The sequence below is a fragment of the Dendroctonus ponderosae genome, unplaced genomic scaffold, assembly GCF_020466585.1.
Source record: "Dendroctonus ponderosae isolate FM_Combo_2020 unplaced genomic scaffold, Dpon_F_20191213v2 Dpon_F_20191213_5, whole genome shotgun sequence".
Lineage (NCBI taxonomy): Eukaryota > Metazoa > Arthropoda > Insecta > Coleoptera > Curculionidae > Dendroctonus > Dendroctonus ponderosae.
In genome coordinates this window covers 2,243,712-2,265,195 of record NW_026018715.1, presented here as the reverse complement: position 1 = coordinate 2,265,195, position 21,484 = coordinate 2,243,712, and the positions used below count along the sequence as shown (strand labels likewise).

Sequence of the window (21,484 nt, the reverse complement as noted above, 5' to 3'; positions counted from 1 at the left end):
TAGGAGTAACGCAAATTCATATTTTCGAAAGTGTGAGGAATATAATGAGCTTCATACTGATTTTTTATTTAAGCAGTTTTTGCTATTTGCACTTAACACCCGAGCACATAGACCTCCCGATTCAATTCCAAGTCCAATTCAGAGATTTCCTGCATTACTGTCTGGCAAATAAAGTTTACGAGGTTTTGGCAGATGGTGCCAGAGATTCCCAAAATTAATTAATAATGGACTTACCAGCTTTCGTAAGATTGAAAATTATGTTTCTTTGTAAGTGTTTATCGAATAAAAAAAATCGAGGTTTACGACGTTTATAATCATAGTTATATATTTTTTTGAAAGTTGGAACCTCAATAACATTTTACACCTGGTTCTTGTGTGTTATTATTTTTTTATTATATTAAACTCGTTTCGGAACCAGCCTAAAACGCAATGCCAAGCCTTTTGTTTTTAACAGAATCGAAAACAAAATTGTATAAACTAGCATAACACTTTCGAATATCCTTGAATAAATTTCCTGAATACTGACTAAAAACTAAACTCTGTGCGGTGAATATTTATTTAAAAAATACAAAATATTTCTATATTATTTGCATAATGCTGATGGGAACACCAGTTTACGATACCACTTTATTTACTTTCTTCTGTGTATTCGCCCTCTTTTTGGTCATAAACTCCTCCATGGTCGGAATACGCGGAGAGTTTTTTTCAGAAACATATTTTCCTTCCTTAGGTTTTTTCTCTGGCTTTTCCGATAACTTTGGCTTGTTCCTTTCAATCAACTGATTTCGGCGATACTGATCCAAATAAATCAAAAACTCTCTAAAAGTAAAATACGTTTTGTCTGGTCCATTCCAATTTCGAGCTGGTGGTTCTTGTAGTCCTAGTACTGTGTTCCAATGCTGAAAGTCCTCATTTTCTTGGCCATACCAATACTTAATTATAACATATCTGGAAATCGAAAATTAAATATATTATCGAATGGTGAAGACGTTAGATGCGACTCGCAACTAAACTAAAACTTTTCAATACGTAAAATTAAAAAAGTACTGTTACTTTTGAAATGCCGGGATTTCTAATTTGCATAAATTCTTTAAAGGCTGCTTAAAATATAACTTAGCAGATAATTTGTTAGAACATCTAAAAAGCAAATCGTTAATGTTGTGAATATTTAAATATTGTCCATCGCCTTGTAATAATTTATTGTAGGAATGGTATTACTTACGCAAGCCCATCGTCAATCATTTTGCATATTCTCAAGTCTTTAGCCAAATCCATAAAATCTGGATTTTCGGGATTTCTTTTGATGTCGACCAGTTGCCAAGGAGCGATATTTCCAAATCGTATACAGTCGAGAACTTCGTACTTATACTTATCCCTGTTTTGCCAGTCGTGTTTCAGCCAACGAACAGCTGACATGAAAATTTCCATTTCACTGAAACAAATTAGCATTTTTCAGCTAAATGTGTTTCTTAATGAGTCAGATATTAACTATGATTTAAATTTTTTTTGCAACTGGATTATTCGTTTGAATGTTACATTTTCTCATTGTTATTGTTTAAGATTCACAAAAGTACTTGATATGTTCTTATCAGACCTAACGCAAAGAAAACAAGTATTCGCACATGGCGATGTATGATTTTGTCTACAGGTCTATAAATTTACAGTTCTTTTAATCAAACAACTTAGATAATTAATTGCTCTTTGAAAATTTGCTCAAAATAATTTACTTTGCGCTATTTGTCATCAAATGGGTTTTCTTATATAATTGTAATGTATCCTGTTGTGTTAAATATATAATGTGTTAAATATATCCCAATTCAAAATCAATTAGCGTTTAATCGAGTCTACAGGTTGGCCATTCATATCCCTGTGTTTCCATTCCTACGGCTATTTACTGCTGTAAATAGGCATTGCAACTTTTCCGAAAATTGGTTATGACACGTACGATTCGGATTATTATCATCGGATCGAAAATCAACGAAAATTAAATTATGATCTAAATAAATACCTAAAACCGCATTTAATTGAATATTACCAGACCGCATTTGCAAGCAGGTATCAGTGCAAGTGTTAAGAAAAAAATATATATATTTGTGGCATAAGTTTCAAATATTTATTAGAAAATAAAGTACACATGATGAGGTTATGAATGGAATAAGACATCGGGCAAATGACCTCCTCGGCTTTGCTGGCACAGACGTGCCCTACTCATGAAATTTTCAAGAACTGTTGCGCATAAATTTTGCGCTATTTCACAGATACAGCGTTGAATTTCATCTTATAAGGCGTCAATCATTGTTGGTTTCTTTATATAAACTTGTGACTTTAAAGACTTTTACCTTTTTAGCCACTTTTACCCCAAATAAAAAGGTCCAAAGGCCTTAAATTACATGATCTGGCCGGCCAATTCCGATCTTCAAAGCGAGAAATAACACGACCAGGAAATGACTCGTGCAGCAATTCAACAGTTCCTCTGACTGTATGGCATGTTGCACCGTCCTTTTGTGAAAGTGAACAATATGGTATTTACATGAACATATCCAAAACTCATATCCTAGTCTTCTCCAAAATACATAAAATTGAACCTTGGCCATAAAAGGCAAAGATGTAGAGCACGGCTCTTCGTTTAAATGCCTGGACCTCGATAGATCAGGACTGTGACCCTAAAAGTGGAATCAAATTCCAAATTGGAGCTCAAACATGCATGCTCCGTTGTATGTATTATCTGTCCTTCTATACGGCAGTGAGAGCTGCACTCTTGACCCTTGATCCAATAACGGAGAAGAGAAGCGTCACATTTCAGATGTATCTAGGACACAGAAGATAACCAATATAGAAGTTCTAGATCGCGAGATATCTAAGACTCTAAAAGTCTGGGTGGCAGCTTGAAGAAGATATTTGTTATTGTGAAGTCTATTTTTTGCAGAACTGTACCAATGTCTCTCCTCTTTTATTTCGCACTCCCAGTCCATGTCCTCCAACCACATCTTCTTCCCTTTCACTTTCAACCTTCGCATTAAAGCTCGCAATAAGTAGATTACTTCTTCCTTCGAGTGTGTTTTAGGGTCTCTCTGATATCCGTATAGAATTTGTCCAGTTCTGCATTGGTTGGTGCGTAGCATTCACTTTACAGGGTTTTGCATTGATTTTCCGTAAGGCCACTCTATCGGACACGGGTAGGAATCCGAGCACAGCTTCGTCGACATCTTTGTTGACTATTATGGCGACGCCCTTCCTATACCAGAGTAGTATTTCGGAGGATCCCGGCCATCGCATTTTGCCGACCTCCAGAATGTCCACTTCAAGCCGTCCTATTTCCTTGAACGCATTTGCCGCCTTTCCTGCCTGAAAAAAATGTTTCGGACATTCCATGTGCCCATTTTCCTTTGTGTCTTGGCTTTTAGGATACCGGCTGACCGGGAAATTATTCGCACCTCTCCATAGCGGTTATCGCACCACTCAAGGGGTGCCGGGGCGTTGTTTACTTTGCTTTCAACCATAATAAGTATCCTGGGGAAGTTTGTACCTAGGTTGTTTCCCGTTGCTTTCCTAGGCTAAAGATCAGCCGTCTATTTTGGGTCAGACGCTGTCGGAGTACGGCTCCTAACCTGGAGATCCGTCGTGTCCTTTGCTAGTTTTGGTCCGTCTCGAGTATTTGATTTTCCTGATACTCATCTGAGAGGCTTCCCCTATCCGCCACCTGAGGAGGCGCTCGATGGAGGACTAGAAACCTCACATGCGATGCTATTTAGATACCGATATTGTGTCTTGTTGCCATTTTGAAAGTCTACTTTGTTCTTGTTAAAACAAGCTTTCCAAAATGCTTGCCCGTAACTTCTAATACGTCTTATGTTTAAATTATAGCCATTGCAAGTGTTACGTTACTCTTTGCATTTTTTATTGGTTGGACTCCAAATACTTTTCCAAATTCTTCTTTCTCATCAGCCGAATCGTCTGTTAATTACAACACATACGGTGGTCCTACGAAACGACCTACACGACACTAATCGGCGCTAATCAGAACTTTTTTGAATTACTTTTTTCAATTGTATTTATTAACTCTAATCAGATAACGAAAAACCACTCACCAGTTGACTGCAATATAATTTGACTTGAGCAAATTTTTTATATCATCCACTTCTAATTCGAGCCAGTCCTGCGAGCTGACCAACATTAGGAAAAATAGTTGAATTCTGGGCAGCATCAGTTCCTTTACTTCTGGTAAATTTCGTTTTTTCGCGTCCATGTAAAGAAGGAAGGCAGTGTCCTCGTTGAAGACGTCAACGTTATCTATGAATGCCCAACATTGTTCCACTAAATCTGAAATGTGTAATTGTTTATTGTAAGGTTTAACAATGAAACAGGGTGATTCATTTACAGTGGAAGATCCAGAACCTGAAAATACTACACATCAAAGCCATTAGCGCATAATGATGGCCATTAGCTCAAGAATTTCTTAGCAGAAAGTTGATGTTTTGAACCAAAAAAGGTATTATTTTTCGGAGATGGGCAGTGTTAAACCGTAATTTTAATTAGGTATCTTGCCATTATTCTGAAAATATTTGGAATAGAGAGTTTGCTGTGTATTTTTAGATGACGCTTAAGATACGCAAGATATTATCTAAAGCACAACTTGCGAACAATTTTACCGATACTTAGATTAATAACGATCTATACTCGTATCTTTTCATCCTGTACCTGTAGCATCCAACCTAGCTGAAACCTAAAAAAGCAATAATTTCTACATCAATTGAATATCCTTGTTTTATATTCATAATTCGGTCCCTTGTCCAGAAAAATCGATTCAACAATCGTAATATTTATTTACAAAAACAACTAACTGATTTTACACAACGTGTTGTGAGAGATCTTCCGGTTTGAAACCACGTAAAGGGATTTCAAATCAGAGGTTTCATTTTGATATAAAGAAACGATTGTTTTTTTAAAGAGATATCAATGAATATTTATTTCATTGTAAAGAGTACGGTATGTCATTAACATTTGAAAAGGATATCAGCCAAATGGCCGCCATGGCTATGCTTGCAGCACTATGTCCTTTTAACGAAATTTTCGATAACCGATTCACACATTTGCGGATGTATGTAAACGATAACTTCACGAATTTTATCTTTAAGGTCTAGAATCGATTATGGAGCATTGGCATAGATCTTATCTTTCACGTGACAGCAACGAAAAAAGTCTAAAGGTGTTAAATCACAAAATCTCGGTGGCCCATTGTGATCATAACACCGCCAGGAAACTTTTTTTGCAAGATTGCGACTGTTTTGTTGCTTGCGTGGCACGTAGCGCCGTTTGGCTGAAAATAAACGTCGTCTACATCAATATTAAACATAGATCGGAAGCGCAAGCCACCGTAACAGTTGCACCAGCCTCACTTTTAAAACAATAAGGTCCAATCACACCGCCAGCCCAAAAACTGACTCAAATGTCAAAAGATGACAGCTTCAAAATGGATAGCTGGCCAAACAGCAGGCCATTCACAATGAAACCTCTTATTGGAAAACTCTTTATTAGGATTCATTCTGCTTATGTGGGCAGAGAACTGTATTTTTTGCGAATAGTTCCATTGTATGATAATCTGCCCACTTGAAGTGTTCAATTATCAAAAAATTACAGCGGTAATTACACGGTATGCAATTATCACTCAACGATAATTTAATTGTTTACAAAAAGATGTCAGTGGTGTTTTTTCTGTTGAATTAGAACAAAAAGTCATCCAGCCATTCAGCAGTTCTTCTCAACATATTTAATAAAAATGTAAGTAATAAAATGAAAATGGTAATAAAATACAATAGTAATAAAATGAAACCACATTTACTTTGTTTACTCAGGAAATATTCATCAAAATTACACTCCTGCATCAAAATAAACATACAATTTTGCTTCGAGCTTTTTGTCGTATAAAATCTTCATTCGTTTATTTTCATACTAGAAAGAAAAACGCCATAATATGAAAACAAACTCATGAGTTTTTTAGCAACAAGCTTTCATGCAAAATTATCGGTTATTTTGAAGCACTTGTCCAATTACCCCCGATAATTCTATATGCAAGCCAATAAACTCTGTAAACTTTATGTTTTATTTCAGACCAAATAATAAATTCAGAGGGTTAGTCCGGTCTTCTGGGCGACCAAGCAGTATCAATCCAACGATTCCGAAAAATTGTGACTAAATAGGCACGCACGCAAATAGCCGATAAAAATTTAATACAGCTCTAGTTTGCATAAAGCAACATTATTTCCGTTTCATAGAACTAGGTACTAACAGTAATAAAATGTGTTCCAGTAGGAACGCCGGGTTTCAGGTTTAATTAAACAATATACAGGGTTGATCATTAGTGCGTCAATGTGCAATGACTCACTAAATATGAATTTTGCAAGAAAATGTTTGCTACAAATGTATTTGGTGTTTACGAGGTGTGAATTAGTAAAATATTTTCCAACATACGGGGTGTTGGGAAATGAGTAAATAAGATCTATTTGTCTCTCCTGCCAACCACAAAAGTTAGTCTAGGGGGCGATGTGACAATTCGTTTTTTATTTTAAGCTGTATTTGTTTCTAGTAACTAAGGTAATTGAAAAAAAAACAAACAAGACGTGTGTAGAAATAACGTTCTGAGCAATATACATTTAATTTTGCCGACAATCGGGTTTTAATTCGTCGGTTGGGTGCATTCATATACTTAAGTCGGTGTTGGGAGTGCCATCTCAGATAGGGACGCGCACGAAGAAAATAATACAAAAATGCAGTCCACTTAATCATTCATCGACACGAGGTATGTCGTAAACGTGGGTTAGTATTCAACTATGGGTATTTTAATGAAACCCCCTATTTTTATCCTTTGTATTCTTCCACTAAGAACTGATTGGGAGATTAGGAAAAAATTGTGCCAGGGGTGGTTGAAAATAGAACAAATGACACGAAACGTTTTCGTATGTATATGATTCGCAGACGGGTCTGTGTAAGGTACCTACCTCACAATGGTAACCCAAATCGTCATAATTTTGTCCATTGTGCAATTGCGATTTTATAGATAGGTCACATTTCCTCTACAAACAATTAAGTGATACTGCATATTTTTTACAAAATGATTTGCCCGAACATGAGGAGGTTGTGTGCACTTTGCGATCAGGACATCAAGTTCCGAAACTATATAAATCGATAATCTGAAGGTAGATAGATAGGTCCAGACGGTCGAGTATCTTGGCCACCAAGAACGCCAGAATTAAAAAATCGATTTTTTAAAGTCTGACTGAAATTGCGCAAGATATAACAAAACCTGCAAGGTGAAAACTGCAGAAGACAAGACGGATAATTCATGTGCTTAGAAATGATCCAAGTATTGAGATGTTACGAAAAGTAAATAGGTCTTTCCTCCTGGCACAATTACCCAATACCTGTCAACAAAATTTGGAACAGTTTGCCCGATTAATTATCTATAATTAATGACAAATTTAAAATATTAAACTTTTAATTAATGCCTTTTCCGTCCTATCAAACTAACCCACATGTTCCCCCTAGAGCATTTTTTAGAGAGGAGGAATTGCATTGATCACACCAAGGTAGTGTCGGAGTCGCCCCGACTAAAACCTCCTTTCATGACATCTCATTTTCCAACAGCCGCGCGAGCATAACTTCGGGAAAAGTGAACTGTTATTCCAATCAACCTATATTTGTGTCTTTAGTTTCACGTTCTTGTACGATATTCCGTACAAGAGTATCCGTTATATCCTTATCCTGGCTAATAAGCATGAACTCCACACAATTATGGGTAGTTAAGGTGACGCCCGCTGCCTTGTGTGGTGCGTCTATTAACAGTCTCCGCTTTTCGCAGTGAAAGAACACATGTCTTTCGTCTTCAACTCATGCTCATTTTTTAGTATCCGTTGTTTATTTTCGGTTACTATCTCCCAGTCGGTGCGATCTCTTATTTCTTTGCCAATTTGATACTGGAGGCATCTCTTTTTAATTTGGAAGTAAAGGGCGGAATTCCGGCTAGCCCCAATTCAGCTTCCATAGACACAGCTCGAAAACTGAAGCATATCCTACGTTATACCCCTGCCACGAGTCTTCTGTATTTCTCCTACTTGATGGCTTGGCTCCATATCGGCACTGCATACAGGAGAATCGAATGTGCCACGTTTGCTAAAGTTTTCTGGTCCTGGCTGATTTGGATCCGCCTAGGTTCGCTTAGTGCTACTAATGGTTTTTCAGTTTTGAGGCTACATGCCTTTATGTTCCGTCATTTTACAGTTGTGATCGAATACTACTCCAAGATATTGCAGCCGCAATGTTGTTTCTACCGCTTTATTTTCTAGTTGCAAACTGGCTCTTTTAAAATTCCCAGCTCCATAGAGTATTGGGGCTTCGGTCTTCTCTGCTGCCAGTTTCAAGCCTTTCTTGTGGTTCTCCGCCGACAGTTTGTTGTTGTTACTGACTAGCTCCAGCTGTGCTTTTGCTCTGGTTGTGTCATCAGCGAATCAATGATAGTTGTTCCATAAGATAGGTCCCAAAATAGCACCCTGTGGCTCTCCAAACTCCATTTGCATGCTCCGTCTTAACAAGTATATATTTTTCTGAGAGATAAATAGATAAATAAAGAGCATATATTTTAACACCAAAATATGCAGATTCAAACGTTTGCTCTTGTAAAGAATGAAAAAGAATGAGATTGAAAGTTCTAAAGTTAAGTTGACCAGTTCTGAAATAACATGAGCACTGAGCTGTAATAAAGGGTGTGTACGCATTAACACACCGGTCAAGTTAAGTCATAGCTTTGTTCTCAATAGAGGAACTACATTTCGAAATGTTGAAATATTCGCAACTCGTCTAATTGCTGATTTTATAGATCTATTCATAAAAATTTGCCATATTTTGTTTTTGCTTTTACTTACATGAGTAAATTTCTGATTTAGAATCTTGCAGATATTTGAATATTTGCTTGAAAGTGTATTTTCTGTTCTTTTTTTCAAAATTTCCCTAGATAATTGTGTTAACACAATTAGAGAAGCTAACCAATTATACATTACTTACATATGAAACCTGGCACTGGCTAGATATATGCTAGGTCAATTTAATATTTAACTTTAACTCACCTTTAATTTTCAAGTACTTTGTTGAAATAAATATGTCAAGAACATTCTCTCTGCTTAGGTGAACATAGGAGGGTTCTCCGGTTATCATCCAGTCGTAAATGAAAGAAAACGCAGCCACACTGCACTTGTCCTAAAAATGTAATTGTCGAGATTTGCAGTACATTAATATTAACGTAAAACTCAAAACTTTCGCATAATGTGAGCAGACAAATATCTTAAGAGGAAAATACCAATATTTTATGGCGTAATATGTATTATTTTCTTAAGCTTTGTTCATTAAACAATATACTTTGATGTATTGTATTGGAGTTTTATTAGTATATTTTTCAAGTAGGTACATTTATACTTCTTTTATTATTACAAAAACGTGATTATTGAATTTAACTCAAAAAAACACTCAGAAAACAATAACTGACACTTTCCCAAGCACCAAATAAATACCGAGGTAGGGCGTTCCTACCACGTTTGTACGATACACACAGCACAAGGAGATACAAATGGAGCACGAGTTAATTAACTGAATACGAGAAGCTGCTTGATAAGAATGGATAATAAGGAGATTACATAGGCACTAGCTTGTTTGCAGTTAACTATTCAAATGTTTGGTGTTGTATGTATTATTTATGTAAACACCAAACCCCGCAGAATTCGAGGTTATGAGAACAGGTTGACATTTCGAAAGTACGTTGCACAGTCAACAAATCTTGTTGAGTTTTCCGTTTATCCTTGTCTATCTTATTGTCACTCTGTATACTTCCATGGTTACCGGAGTTTTTAATAATTACGAAGCAGCAAGTATTTGCGCAATGTTAATTAGGCAGATTACCTTGAAAAACATTGCTGCCGTATTTCTGATATAGTTTTTTGGAAATTTCTCAGTTTTTAATAACAATTAATTTATTTTACTATTTTTTCTGTACTCGTATAATATGGGGTGATACAGGTGAATCACCCTGTATAGTAGCATTGACAGTAAGTATTGAGTTTAAAATTTTTCGACACCTACCAGAAATAATCAACATTTGTTAAAGTATTTCAACAATTTTGAGAATTTGAAAAAGATGCACTTGTGTAAGGCAACTTAGAGACAATTCCATTTTTTTCAGAATTTTTAATAGCGTATATTTAACAGGAATCCTATATTAATCGTGCAGGACTGCCACTACAATCTGAGAGAGAACAAAAACGATCCCGAATCAATTGGATGTTCAAGCGGGTTGCAAATTAAGCCTGTGTCCCATGCATCCGTTTATACGATGGTACGATGATACGAAATTGTTTCTATTGGTTGGAGATCTATCAATTCGGCCGCCGGTGTACGAAAATGTAGCGAAATATTCGCGAGTTGCTTAAAATGTTCGTGCTCTAACTCACCGATGGCAATTCCACTTTCTTCACTGCAACATAAGCATCGAATAATTCGGAATAACACTGAAGCACTATTAAATGGCAATTAAATTCTTCATTGTCAATATACACTTTACAATCTGCATTTCTAAAATATTTAATAGTGTTTGAAATTAAGGCATTGTGGACTGATTTTACGGAACTATCTATTTATTTATACTGATACGTACGTGTTATTCGTGATCCGGTGATACAATTCCAAATATAAGTTTTGCTTTTCGGGTAACTTTACTTTTTCCCAACTGATAACATCTGATCCACTATATCCTAGTCGGCCCAAGTTTAATTCAGGGTCTAAAATTTCACTAGTTTGCTTGCTTTCGTATTCGGATGCCTCTTTGGTAGGACTTCGAATTGGCGAATTTCCTATCAGAGATCCTAATGATGAAAATCCGCCAGCCTTAAAATATACGAACTTATTGTTTAAATAGAGTTTTAAATACATTTTATTAGTAGAAAGGGCCAGGTCAGTAAATAGATTAATTATTAATTCAGAAAATTTAGATATCCAGTAAGATAAGTATCCATTCCATCCAAACAGATTTAATTTATATGATCATTTAATATGATCTCATATTTTATATGACTCATATGATCTATTAGGTTTGGCCTAGTTAATACCACCACAAATTTTAGTTTAATGTGAAATTTATTTTGTTTAAAATGTTCCACTCCAAGATAAACGTTAACACTCCCTATTTGTGTCTAAACCATATTCTAGGATTATTCCCCGATATTTAGAAATATCACTGTTTCGTTCTGCCCACATGGGGTTGTTATACTTTTGTAGGTAAATGTCTATTCTATACCTACCCACGTTCATTCTCCAAAAAGCAATTACGGTTGCTTTTAATGATCTTTCTGAGATTTGTGTGATTGGTCACACTTCTGATCAAGTTATTGTTCTTTTCAATAGTTTTAAGTATTATGTTCGTGTGTCATATGTGTTTTTATATTTTTATTCCATAGATATCTGTCTATGACTAACGTTTTCTTTGACTGTTTCATCTATTGACAGATCTCGTGATATGCCTGTCTGAATACCTGCTTGTATGTTCTGGAATACTTTTTTGCTTGATATTTTTAAGTGCTAATGAGTTTGTGATTGTAAACTCATTATTTCGAAGTCTTACTGATTCTTTCGAATTGATATCTTCTTTAAATGTTCAATTATTGTTTAAAACTCCCACTTAATTGTATATTTTTATTAACTTCTTGTCCAGTGAGTCAGATCTTCATTGACATGTGTCTGCTGTACGTATATTTTTATTTGGGTCACCTAGCAGACCTACCTGACTCATAAGCGTTTCCATTGGGGTATGTGAGTTTTTGGTAAAATCTGCGTGATCGTGTTGAGCCATTTCCAATGAAGGTTTAACACTCACCGGTTCTGGATCTATATTAACCTTAGTATTCTTTGGATCAGCAACAAGAACACTCAATTTTTTTGAAGAAAAAACAACCTGAAATTAATTTTGTCAAAGGGTTTTCATTTCTAACTTCGTTAATTTCATAAAGATATCTCCATTCTAACCTGAGATGATTCAACTTTCAGTTTACCACTTGGAGTTACTTTAAACGGAAAGCTATTTTTTGAGTCCACAGTTTCGGCGTTCAGACTAAAATTATAACAAACATTACCAAATTAAGGCTCACACAATGCCAAGATTTTATAAAAAAAAGTTGGGCAATCCGCTTAAAAAGCGAATTTAACGTAAATATAATTTCGAGAACAAGTTGATACCGGCAAGGAATATTGCATATTCACCACCGACACAATGGAATCACTGAGCGGGGTAGAAAGACTGATGGAAAAAATTAGCAGACCACCTAAACATTTTCGCATATATTTATATTACATTCAACATATTCCTAAGTACGCTGATGAATATAGCAACGATAGTCCCAATGTACACTTCTAGTTGTTTCGTTTCTTTCATAATCATTACAGGGCAAGTATCTGATTGTTTTTTACCATTACAATATTGCACCATTGTTTTCGTCTACGGTGGTATTGTAAAATTATTAAATGTTGCAAATTTCGAGTTTTAAATTAAGTTCCTAAACAAGTAGTCAAGTTAAGAAAAAAAACGTTTAAGCCCACACTGACACTCGACGGCGACTCGGACTGACACTTGACGGTTGTCTTGAGTAAACTATCAGATGCATCCTTAGAAACGGCAATGTGCGATACTTACGAACGGCTCAATATCAACAAATGGGTATAGAACATGTTATACCAAATTTTCCATTTAAAAATGAAAAGTGTGACGTAGTATCTTGTTTATGAAACACCCTGTATAATGCAGAGATGGTCAGCAAGACGTCCCCTTAAAAATGAATGTTGACGTGTTTGAACATTTTTTTCTAAACCTACCAGGAGAGTCATAAATAGGGGTGCGATCTTTTCGTTGGCCCAGACTGTATGTTCCACCTTCATAATTTCTCTTATTCAGGCATTAGATATTCTTGCCATCCTTGAGTTCCCGGCCGGTCTTCGCCAGAAACCCATCTCCAAACCAAAAGATGTTTCCCTAGGGCTATTGTCATTTGCCATCTTTCACAGGCATACATTACTACATCTTTTAAGACGGAATTATAAAGAAGATGTTTCCTTTCATAAGGGATTTGGTTTAGACAGCCTATACCTTTCCCCGCTTTATGATTCTTAGTTCAATTTCACTATCTGTACGTGCTGTTTTGTGAATTTGTGTTTATTGTATGACTACTATAGGTATTTCTATTTATTGTATGACCGACCCTATGGCATCGTTGTCATTTAAGTGCACTTCCTCTGACGCTGTTCTAATACACAAATATTTGGTTTTTTTCTTGTTTACCTGTAGTCCCCAATCTTCATACTACTTGAGAAGCCTGACTGTCATGAATTCCTGATCTTTCTTGTCCTGTGCTATCACCACTTGATCGTTAGCGAAGTATAGCGTATATAGCGTTTTTTTGTCGTTTATTTGTACTCCCATTATTTCACTCTAGCTTCTACTACATTTTTAAAGCTTCATTTAAATATATTTCGATACATATACATATCCTCTCTGATATGTTATTTCCTATTTTGTCTGCGATGTAGCTTGCTCATAAAGTTTTTTTATTGCTACTATACCTGTTGTCGTTTATGGATGACCTTTCTAGTTCTGCAACGGAACAGTGTCATATGAATTTGTGAGATCAACTAACAGCAGAGTGATCGTCTCTGTTTGTTGCTTCTTTTTTCTCATTTAGCTGAGTGAAACAAAAAATGTGGTCTACACTAGATCGGCATGCACGGAATCACGCTGGTTTTTCTATTTCGCTAAATTGCTCATCTGAAGAACAGTTCTTTCAGGAGTTTATTCAGCTTGTTTGTCCCATGCCTTAGCAGCTCAGCAGGTAGTCCTTCCGGTTCGGGGGCTATTTTTATGTTTTAAGCTTTTAATTGCCCGATCTACTATATTTTCATTCACATCTATATGATGTTCTTGAATAATGTATGGCGTGGGTGAGCGTGTGAGATATTGCATTTCGTCCTCCCTTCGTTCCCTAGAGCAGTGTTGTTTCCACTGATCCATCTGAATTTGTTGAATATTTATTTTGACTGTATTAACTTGTTTTAAAGTTCTGATCAGTTTCCACACGTCCGATGATCTTGTTCCGCTAATATAGTTGCCTACTCCTTTCCCTTTTTTCTCCCATGTTTCGTTTTTTTCTGGTAATAAAATCTTTGAATTTGGCTTGTTCTTGCTTATACAAGTTATGAGCATTTTTTATATTCGGTTATTTCTTAAATGCTTTCTGTTTTATGTTTATTTGAACTTCTGAAGTTCTGAATTCCACATTATGTTGGTCCTTTTTTAATCCAGACAGAGTGCAATGGCTCCACTATATGCTGATATAAGTGGTTTCTAGTTAAGACTATTCTGTTCAATTAATTTTTGATCTAGGCGATTCTGAAATATCACCCTAGTGCTGGGTTTATACCGGCCAACAAGGTTATACGTGCACTGCTCTATTTTATGTTCGGCCGGAGAAAGGTCAGTTCGGTATTGGCCAGTGTTGAATTTAATTCTAAACTTAGAAATAAGTAGATACTGATTTGTGTCACTTATTGACTTGCCAGTTAGTGTCTTGCTTAATAACTATGTAATCGATGATACCTCTGAGTATCCTAGTGCCTTGACGCCAGATGTATTTGTGGATATCCTTATGTTTGAAAAATCCGTTCAGTATCTTAGGTGTGTGTACTTCGCATCACTCAAGGAGTCGCTGCCCGTTGTTCTTTACACTGAAACTTCCAACTATATTGCTATCCCATCTCGTTCCACATTGGCATTAAGATCTCCTAGAATAATGATTTCCCTCTGATTTCCGAGATTGGTCAGATCCACTACAACTCCTTCATTTAGTGTATACCCATGTTGTGGCTTTTGTTGATATTTGCTTGCGTCTATTGCTGCTCTTCGGTCTTTGGGTACCGCAATATATAGATGTAAGTAGTCAGACTGTTGTTCTATTCTACTTCCCTTTTTTTTTGTTTCTGTAACTGCAGTTATATCAATGTTCAATTGTTCTAACCCTTTTAGAACGTCTTCAAGCTTTCTGTTGCGCCCTTGAATATTCCATGTTCTGCAAATCATGTCCTTGTTTCGATGCTGTGGTTGTCTCCGTGTTTTTTGGTCCAAATTGCAAGGACTAACCCAAAATGTAGAAATGTGTTCCAAAATAGTAAGGAGAAGTTTGAATGAATAGGGATTGGATGCAAACAATATCTCAAATGGTCTCTCTTAACCGAAGTCCGCAAACAAGCTGAGATTGAGATTGCAAGAGACTATTTGGGTTGGGATTTGGATAACTGGATTGGTAAGCTTTTACCTGGAGAACACCAGAAAACAGATACAACCGTATGTATGTATGTATCGTTCTCCAGTCGGCTTTCCGAGATGACTCGGTAATGTTTTGAGTTGACAATTCTTCGGAGGCCCGGCACGATGTTGTAGCAGTACGAGGAAGATCCATTTACCTCTCAAAGGTACATCCAAAAAAGTAATGAAACATGTCGCATCTTTTGTACCTTACATAGACGATATTTTTTTGCTTCTTTGAGCTCTCAACTCTCTAATCTGAACCGGAAGGAACATACCTGGGACCAGGTGAAAGAACGTATGCTGATTGGTTAACTTGGATACTTAGGACCTTGACGAATAACACTACATACTGAATGAATTAATTACGAATCTTTTTCATGACATTTCAAGTCGATTGTGGGAATTGGTTCTAGTTAGAAGCTAGCTTCAAAAACGGTTAACACTGGGACCTTTAGTTTATTTTTTATTATTAAATTTTACTCATTCTTAAAAATTTCCGAAAAATCTGATAAACCAGTGCTGGTTTATTGCTGTTCGGTTTCTATTACATATTTTTGAGAACATTCGAAACACACATTTTGAATTTTATTTAGATGTTTTTGGTTTTTGCTAAAGTTTAAGTCCTGCGCTAATTTTCTCCATCACTGTACAAGTTCGTGGAATTGGAAAGCATATAATGCAAAATATAATTTGAATGTTTCAAAGCTCAAACCGTTTTTAATATTTTTTATTATCTGGCAATCTAAGGTAGAAACGGAAAAGATGTTAACCTTAGCAAAATCAATTTTTTATCAGACTTATTTGATTTATAAGATCACATTGAAAAATATTTTTAAAGATAATGTTAGCCGTTAATTTAGGAATAGAATTATTCATATTGTAAGTAACAGGGATTTAGAGATTATCATTGGTGAATCTGTGAATTTAGAATGTGGATTTACTAAACAGTCGAAATTTAAAACATCAAAACGTAAACTTCAATTAGCTTTATACACGGGGAAAACTTACAGTACTAGTATTACATCTGCGTAATAAATCCAATGAGCCTAAATAAGCATAAAACAGTAAAAATATTATAAAATAAAATGTTTTATCTTGGAGCGTATGTGAAAAATGTAAATTACCAATGATTCCTTTCCGTCGTTTTTCCTGTTTTCCAGTATTCTGTCGGTCTAGATCCAAGTTTTTTTTTAGAGGGATACAAGAAATCGTTTTGATTTATCGGTGCAGTTTGGATAACTTTTTTACTGCCGTCTTTCGAATATATTAAAACAACGTCCTCCGAAGAAAGACCCCTTTGTGCTTTTTTGTATTTCGGTCTATTTTCATATCCTAAATAAAAACCGGAAACAATTTGTTTTATAAATTCTGGATTCAATATTTGCCCATGTTTTTGGCCACTCTTTACCACGACCTTACATCTGTTAATATAAGAAATGTTTTTTAGAATCTAAATTTTTAAAATAAAGTCACATTTAAAAATGTTGGACTCAACAGCATGATTTGCCCCTTTACATAGATAAACCTAGGAATGTATATTTACCTCCTGGATTTCTATGAGGACCAGCTTTGAGTTCGTAGCGAATATCTTTGCTTTGAAGAGAATGGCAATTCTGAAACCAAAAGGTAAATATGTATATGAAAGAAGGGTAAAACGCACTGTAGCATGAGTCATTTGCTATCTATAATATACAGATGAGATTGAAGTTCAACAGATTGTTGAGTCCAAGAGTAGATGGCATTTTATTATACAAACACATGTGCGAAAAAACTCTCTTCGACCGTAACTAGGGAGATAAACCAGCATCAGCTCAAAGAAAACAAAAACTATGCGAAGACAGACAAACGCACAACTTACAACATAAATCGAAAAAGTCTTATCAACGCCTAGCGAAACTTTTGCTGGGTGGTGACAAAAACGGCAAAAGCACCAAAAGCCCCCGGATTCAATAGTCACAATCAAATAGTTTTGAAGATACCTGTACTAATCATCGAAAAAATCCATCAAAAATTTACCGAAACTGGGAACTGGCACTTTTATACCTTGCACGATATACAGAGTGGTTTTTTAGTGCGATAGAGTGCATTATTTCCCATGGTGTTAAACGTTGGAAAAATAGTTTCATAGAAAAGTTATTGGCGCACAAAGTGCGCACATTTTAAAAATATGTTATATTATACAGAGTGTCTGCGAAAAGCCAGGCAAGATCAAAGTGTATTTTTTTAAATACAACCACCCATTTTTCATCAGCTCATGGAATGCAGCTTGAAACGCTGCATATGCACCGTAAATTGTTTTTTTCTTACTTGCGAAGTTGACAGATTATCGCCAGTTTAGTAAAATTTTGCTTAAAAACATGGTATCTAAAAATTAATTGTAGTAGCAAGAAAAAAGCAGTTAAAGATACAAAAAAATACTTCTTTCCAATCACCACAGATCCGTTAATAATACTATTTAACCAAAATATCAATACATTGTACAGGGTGTTAACAATGTGAACTTCAATCTAAAACTTTTTAACGCAATATAACTTTTGTTTTTCAAATAGAAGTACCTGTATATTAGTACGTCATTAGATAGCCAATTTACAAATTTGCATTTACACTTTAAGCTGTGAAATCAAAGGTTCAACACCCACGGAAATAATGGACTCTCTCGCACTAAAAAAACAACCTGTAGGTGCATAAGTAGTGCAACAGTAAGAACCGTCGAATTTGAAGAACAGATCCTTAACAGAGTTGCAAATAAAACTTGGATTCGTATTCGTTAAATTGCAGAAGCTTAAGTTTTCATTTTTTGTTTTATGAACAGGATGACGCCAGTTTTATACGAGACAGCATATAAACTATAGTTAAAGCCATTTTTGGGCCCTGAAAATTTAACGTGCGATAGTTGCTGAAATGCAATCAATTTCTATAAGTGGTATTGTCTACTTAAATATTGAATTTAAACGCAATAAATCTCCACAAAACACATCTTTGCATATCGGAATCTTCGGGGCATTAGTTCTTGTGTGCGTCAAGCGGTATCTTATTGTACGTGTTTATTTTTTTGTTGCTAATCTTGATAACCGGTAAAACTTTTTAAACTGCCACAAATTGTTCACACAGAAGTAGATTTGCACACGACTAGCTTTTGCGATAAAAGGATGTCCGAAATCAATTACCCGGCGCAAGTTTATTACGATCGCTAGATGGCGCAAAGCTATGTAGTATTTTTTGACTGAAATGATTATTACTTAGGCTGAGTACAATTACTTCGTGTAAACGCAACAGATCCAGGTTTTAGAACCTAAGATAATTTATGAAAAACCGTACCTCGTTCACGTACATTTTGATTTCAAGGATACATTTTTGCCAAATTAAGCTGCCTCTAACTGCAACTCATTTAGCAGGAGAGTGTTCAATCCTGAAATATGATGTGGAAAGAGGGTGGATATCCCCTAATTTGAAAGATCATTTCATGTAGCTACTTCAAGATCCTACTCATTGAGTTGCTGGGCGAAATGAATTCCTTGCGATTTGAATTCGAATTTCTTTAAAATTGTTTGAATGCAATTTGGCTTAACAGAAGACACTGTCTGCTATCGTCTCATACTTAATGTACTTGTAGGATTTTGCAAAACGTGTCCCAACACAGCCTCATTTACTACCGTCTTCTGCTTACGGGACCTACCCAGATTCACGACAATTTCGTTCAATTAACTACAGAATGTATTTTCGATTGACATAGTGGTGTTTATTTAATTCATTGAAAATTAGGGCTGTTCGATCAGCATCTTTAAGATTCGATAAACGAATGCAATTATTTATACCTTTTGGGCGATGAGTTCAAAAGTATCACTAGATAGTAGGATATAAAGCCCTACTTAAATCACTCAATTTTTTATTGAACACAAGCAAACTACAAGCAACTTGTTTCTCATAATTGAATAAACTTTATGTACAAAAGTGAATTTTTTTTTGAAACCAAGAATTGTTTGTTTTACGTTGATTCTTGCTTCCTCGGAAAAATGAAGCGTGTGCAAAATTTTACGTAAATAAATTTAAAAAAATACGGGAATGACAAGGAAAACATGTATTTTTAGGAACACGCCATTTTGGTTGTATTGACAGCAGGCTTGTAAAACCCACGGAACATAAAACACATGAAATGATCTTTCAAATGAAGTTGCCCCTTGAACACCCCGTTTAAAAAGGGGTTGCTGATAGGGCAGGTTTAAGTCGCAAAAAATGTGTTTTCTTCGCAAATAAACTGTACGTGTTTGTGGGTTTTCTCATAACTTCTATTGGGCGCCAACAACTGGGTCTGTTTGCTTTTTTAACAGTCACCCTTTATTTATTTTTAATCCAATATCCAAGCATTAAGAGCAACTTTTACTCCGCCAACCTGCTGATAGACGTTTGGCTTTGTATTTAAAGCCAGCAATAGCTACTCATGTAGGACGTGTTTAAATTATCAGCAATATCGCCAGGAATAACAAGAATATCATATTCAAAACTACTCTAGACATGAAATTCTATTAGTTTCGATTGCGATGGTCAATTTTTGAGAAATTTGTAATTTACCTTTTATGATTTCTATCATCCATGCTCAGCTCAAACACAAAATTAAACTGAATTGTTGTTTTTGATTTTTATTAAAAATGTTTAAGTTTTTCTTGTCGTAGCCAGTTTTTTCGTGTCACTGAATTCCTGTACTCAATAGATAGGATGGTTCAAAATTTGCAGGCAGAAAACATTTGGAAATGATAAGACTAATTTGCAATATCAAACATAGCAAGAACTTTCTAAAACATGTCTAAAACTTTAAGAAATTTTCTAAGCATTTGGAGGAATTATGTTTCTTAATTTTTTTGCATAATAATTAAATACCGCACATCGAAATTATTATATCTTACTTGGTATTCACCGTATGTATCTCCCGAGCCTTTGTCAAATACTCTGGACCGTGGAGAATCCTCTTGTTCAGAAGGCAAATTAAGCCTGAAAATGGAGCACGAATATAGTAATATAATTTGTAAAACATTAACTTAGAGAATGTTTAATCATAAAGCGTATATGCATTTAGCATGTAACATATGCCCTGCTTTGTAGTTACACAAAAAATAATTTAATTAAAATTAATTAAAAACCGTGAAACTTGGGTAATCTATGTTCTACATCGCTTAAATATCTGATAAATGTAAGGATATATACTAATAATAATAGGAAAGACTTACCTTAAATTAACTAGATCTAAGTTTCCCAACGAATATGGTTCACTATCTCGATATTTCGTATATTTCTGAAAAGGGATTTAAAACTTATAAGGGAAGCGAAAAAATGAATTCCCAATTTTGCCTTACGCCGTCAGATCTAGATAGAACTCTTCTCATGCTATGCCAAGTAGCAATTACAGAAAATTTGCCGCCTTCGTCAAATCGGAGAATGTGAGAGTAGTTGGTATCAAAACGTTAAAATATTAAGTAGAAAAGTGTCAACTAGTTGTCAGAATATTTACGTTAAAAATGTACCTAGACTTAGGTAACAAATACTATGATAATGAAACAACCAGACCAGATGTTTTGAGACCCAAGGAAAAATGTATCTATTGATTGCAGTATCTGCATGTGCTACGGAACAAGCCTCAGACTGCCACAATCAAACAATAAAAGTTAAAATAATTTAAATTATTACACTTTGCATAGAGTGGAACCTATAGTAATTGTTAGTAAGTTTCTAAATTATATGAATACCATTTTTCGTTTTAACCGAGAAATAAAATTATTTAGCATTATTTTTTGGATCATCAACATCACGCAGCTGGTCTCATCCACTGCTGGACCTAAGCCTCTCTCAATCTTCATCTTCATCATCTTCATCAGCCTGTATTAATCCACTCCTGGACATAGGTCTCTTCCATTTATTTCCATGTTGACTTGTTTTGTGCTGAGAGCATCCAGTTCTTTCCCGCTAGTTTCTGTATGTCGTCTCGCCATCTTAGCATGGGTCTGCCTCTGCTTCTCTTTGTTCTCCGTGGTCTCTACATAACAGTCTTCGCCCATTTCTCCTCATTTTGCGCAACATGTCCTGCCCAACGCTACTTGGTTTTTGCAGTTT

At 35.5% G+C, this 21,484-nt stretch overlaps 1 protein-coding gene across 1 annotated transcript; it reads right to left on the bottom strand.

Moving 5' to 3' along the window:
• Nucleotides 1-540: 540 nt before the first annotated feature.
• LOC109544393 lies at nucleotides 541-20,890 on the bottom strand. The gene is made up of 13 exons (XM_019914531.2): nucleotides 20,731-20,890; nucleotides 20,605-20,669; nucleotides 20,284-20,368; nucleotides 16,926-16,995; nucleotides 16,507-16,714; nucleotides 12,058-12,142; nucleotides 11,816-11,986; nucleotides 10,694-10,923; nucleotides 10,491-10,611; nucleotides 9,117-9,246; nucleotides 4,089-4,320; nucleotides 1,223-1,432; nucleotides 541-948 (listed from the first exon to the last, which is right to left on the bottom strand). Exons 1-13 carry the CDS (start codon nucleotides 20,758-20,760, stop codon nucleotides 615-617), a joined length of 1,971 nt encoding a protein of 656 aa, XP_019770090.1. The 5' UTR covers nucleotides 20,761-20,890; the 3' UTR covers nucleotides 541-614.
• Between the last annotated feature and the right edge of the window lie 594 nt (nucleotides 20,891-21,484).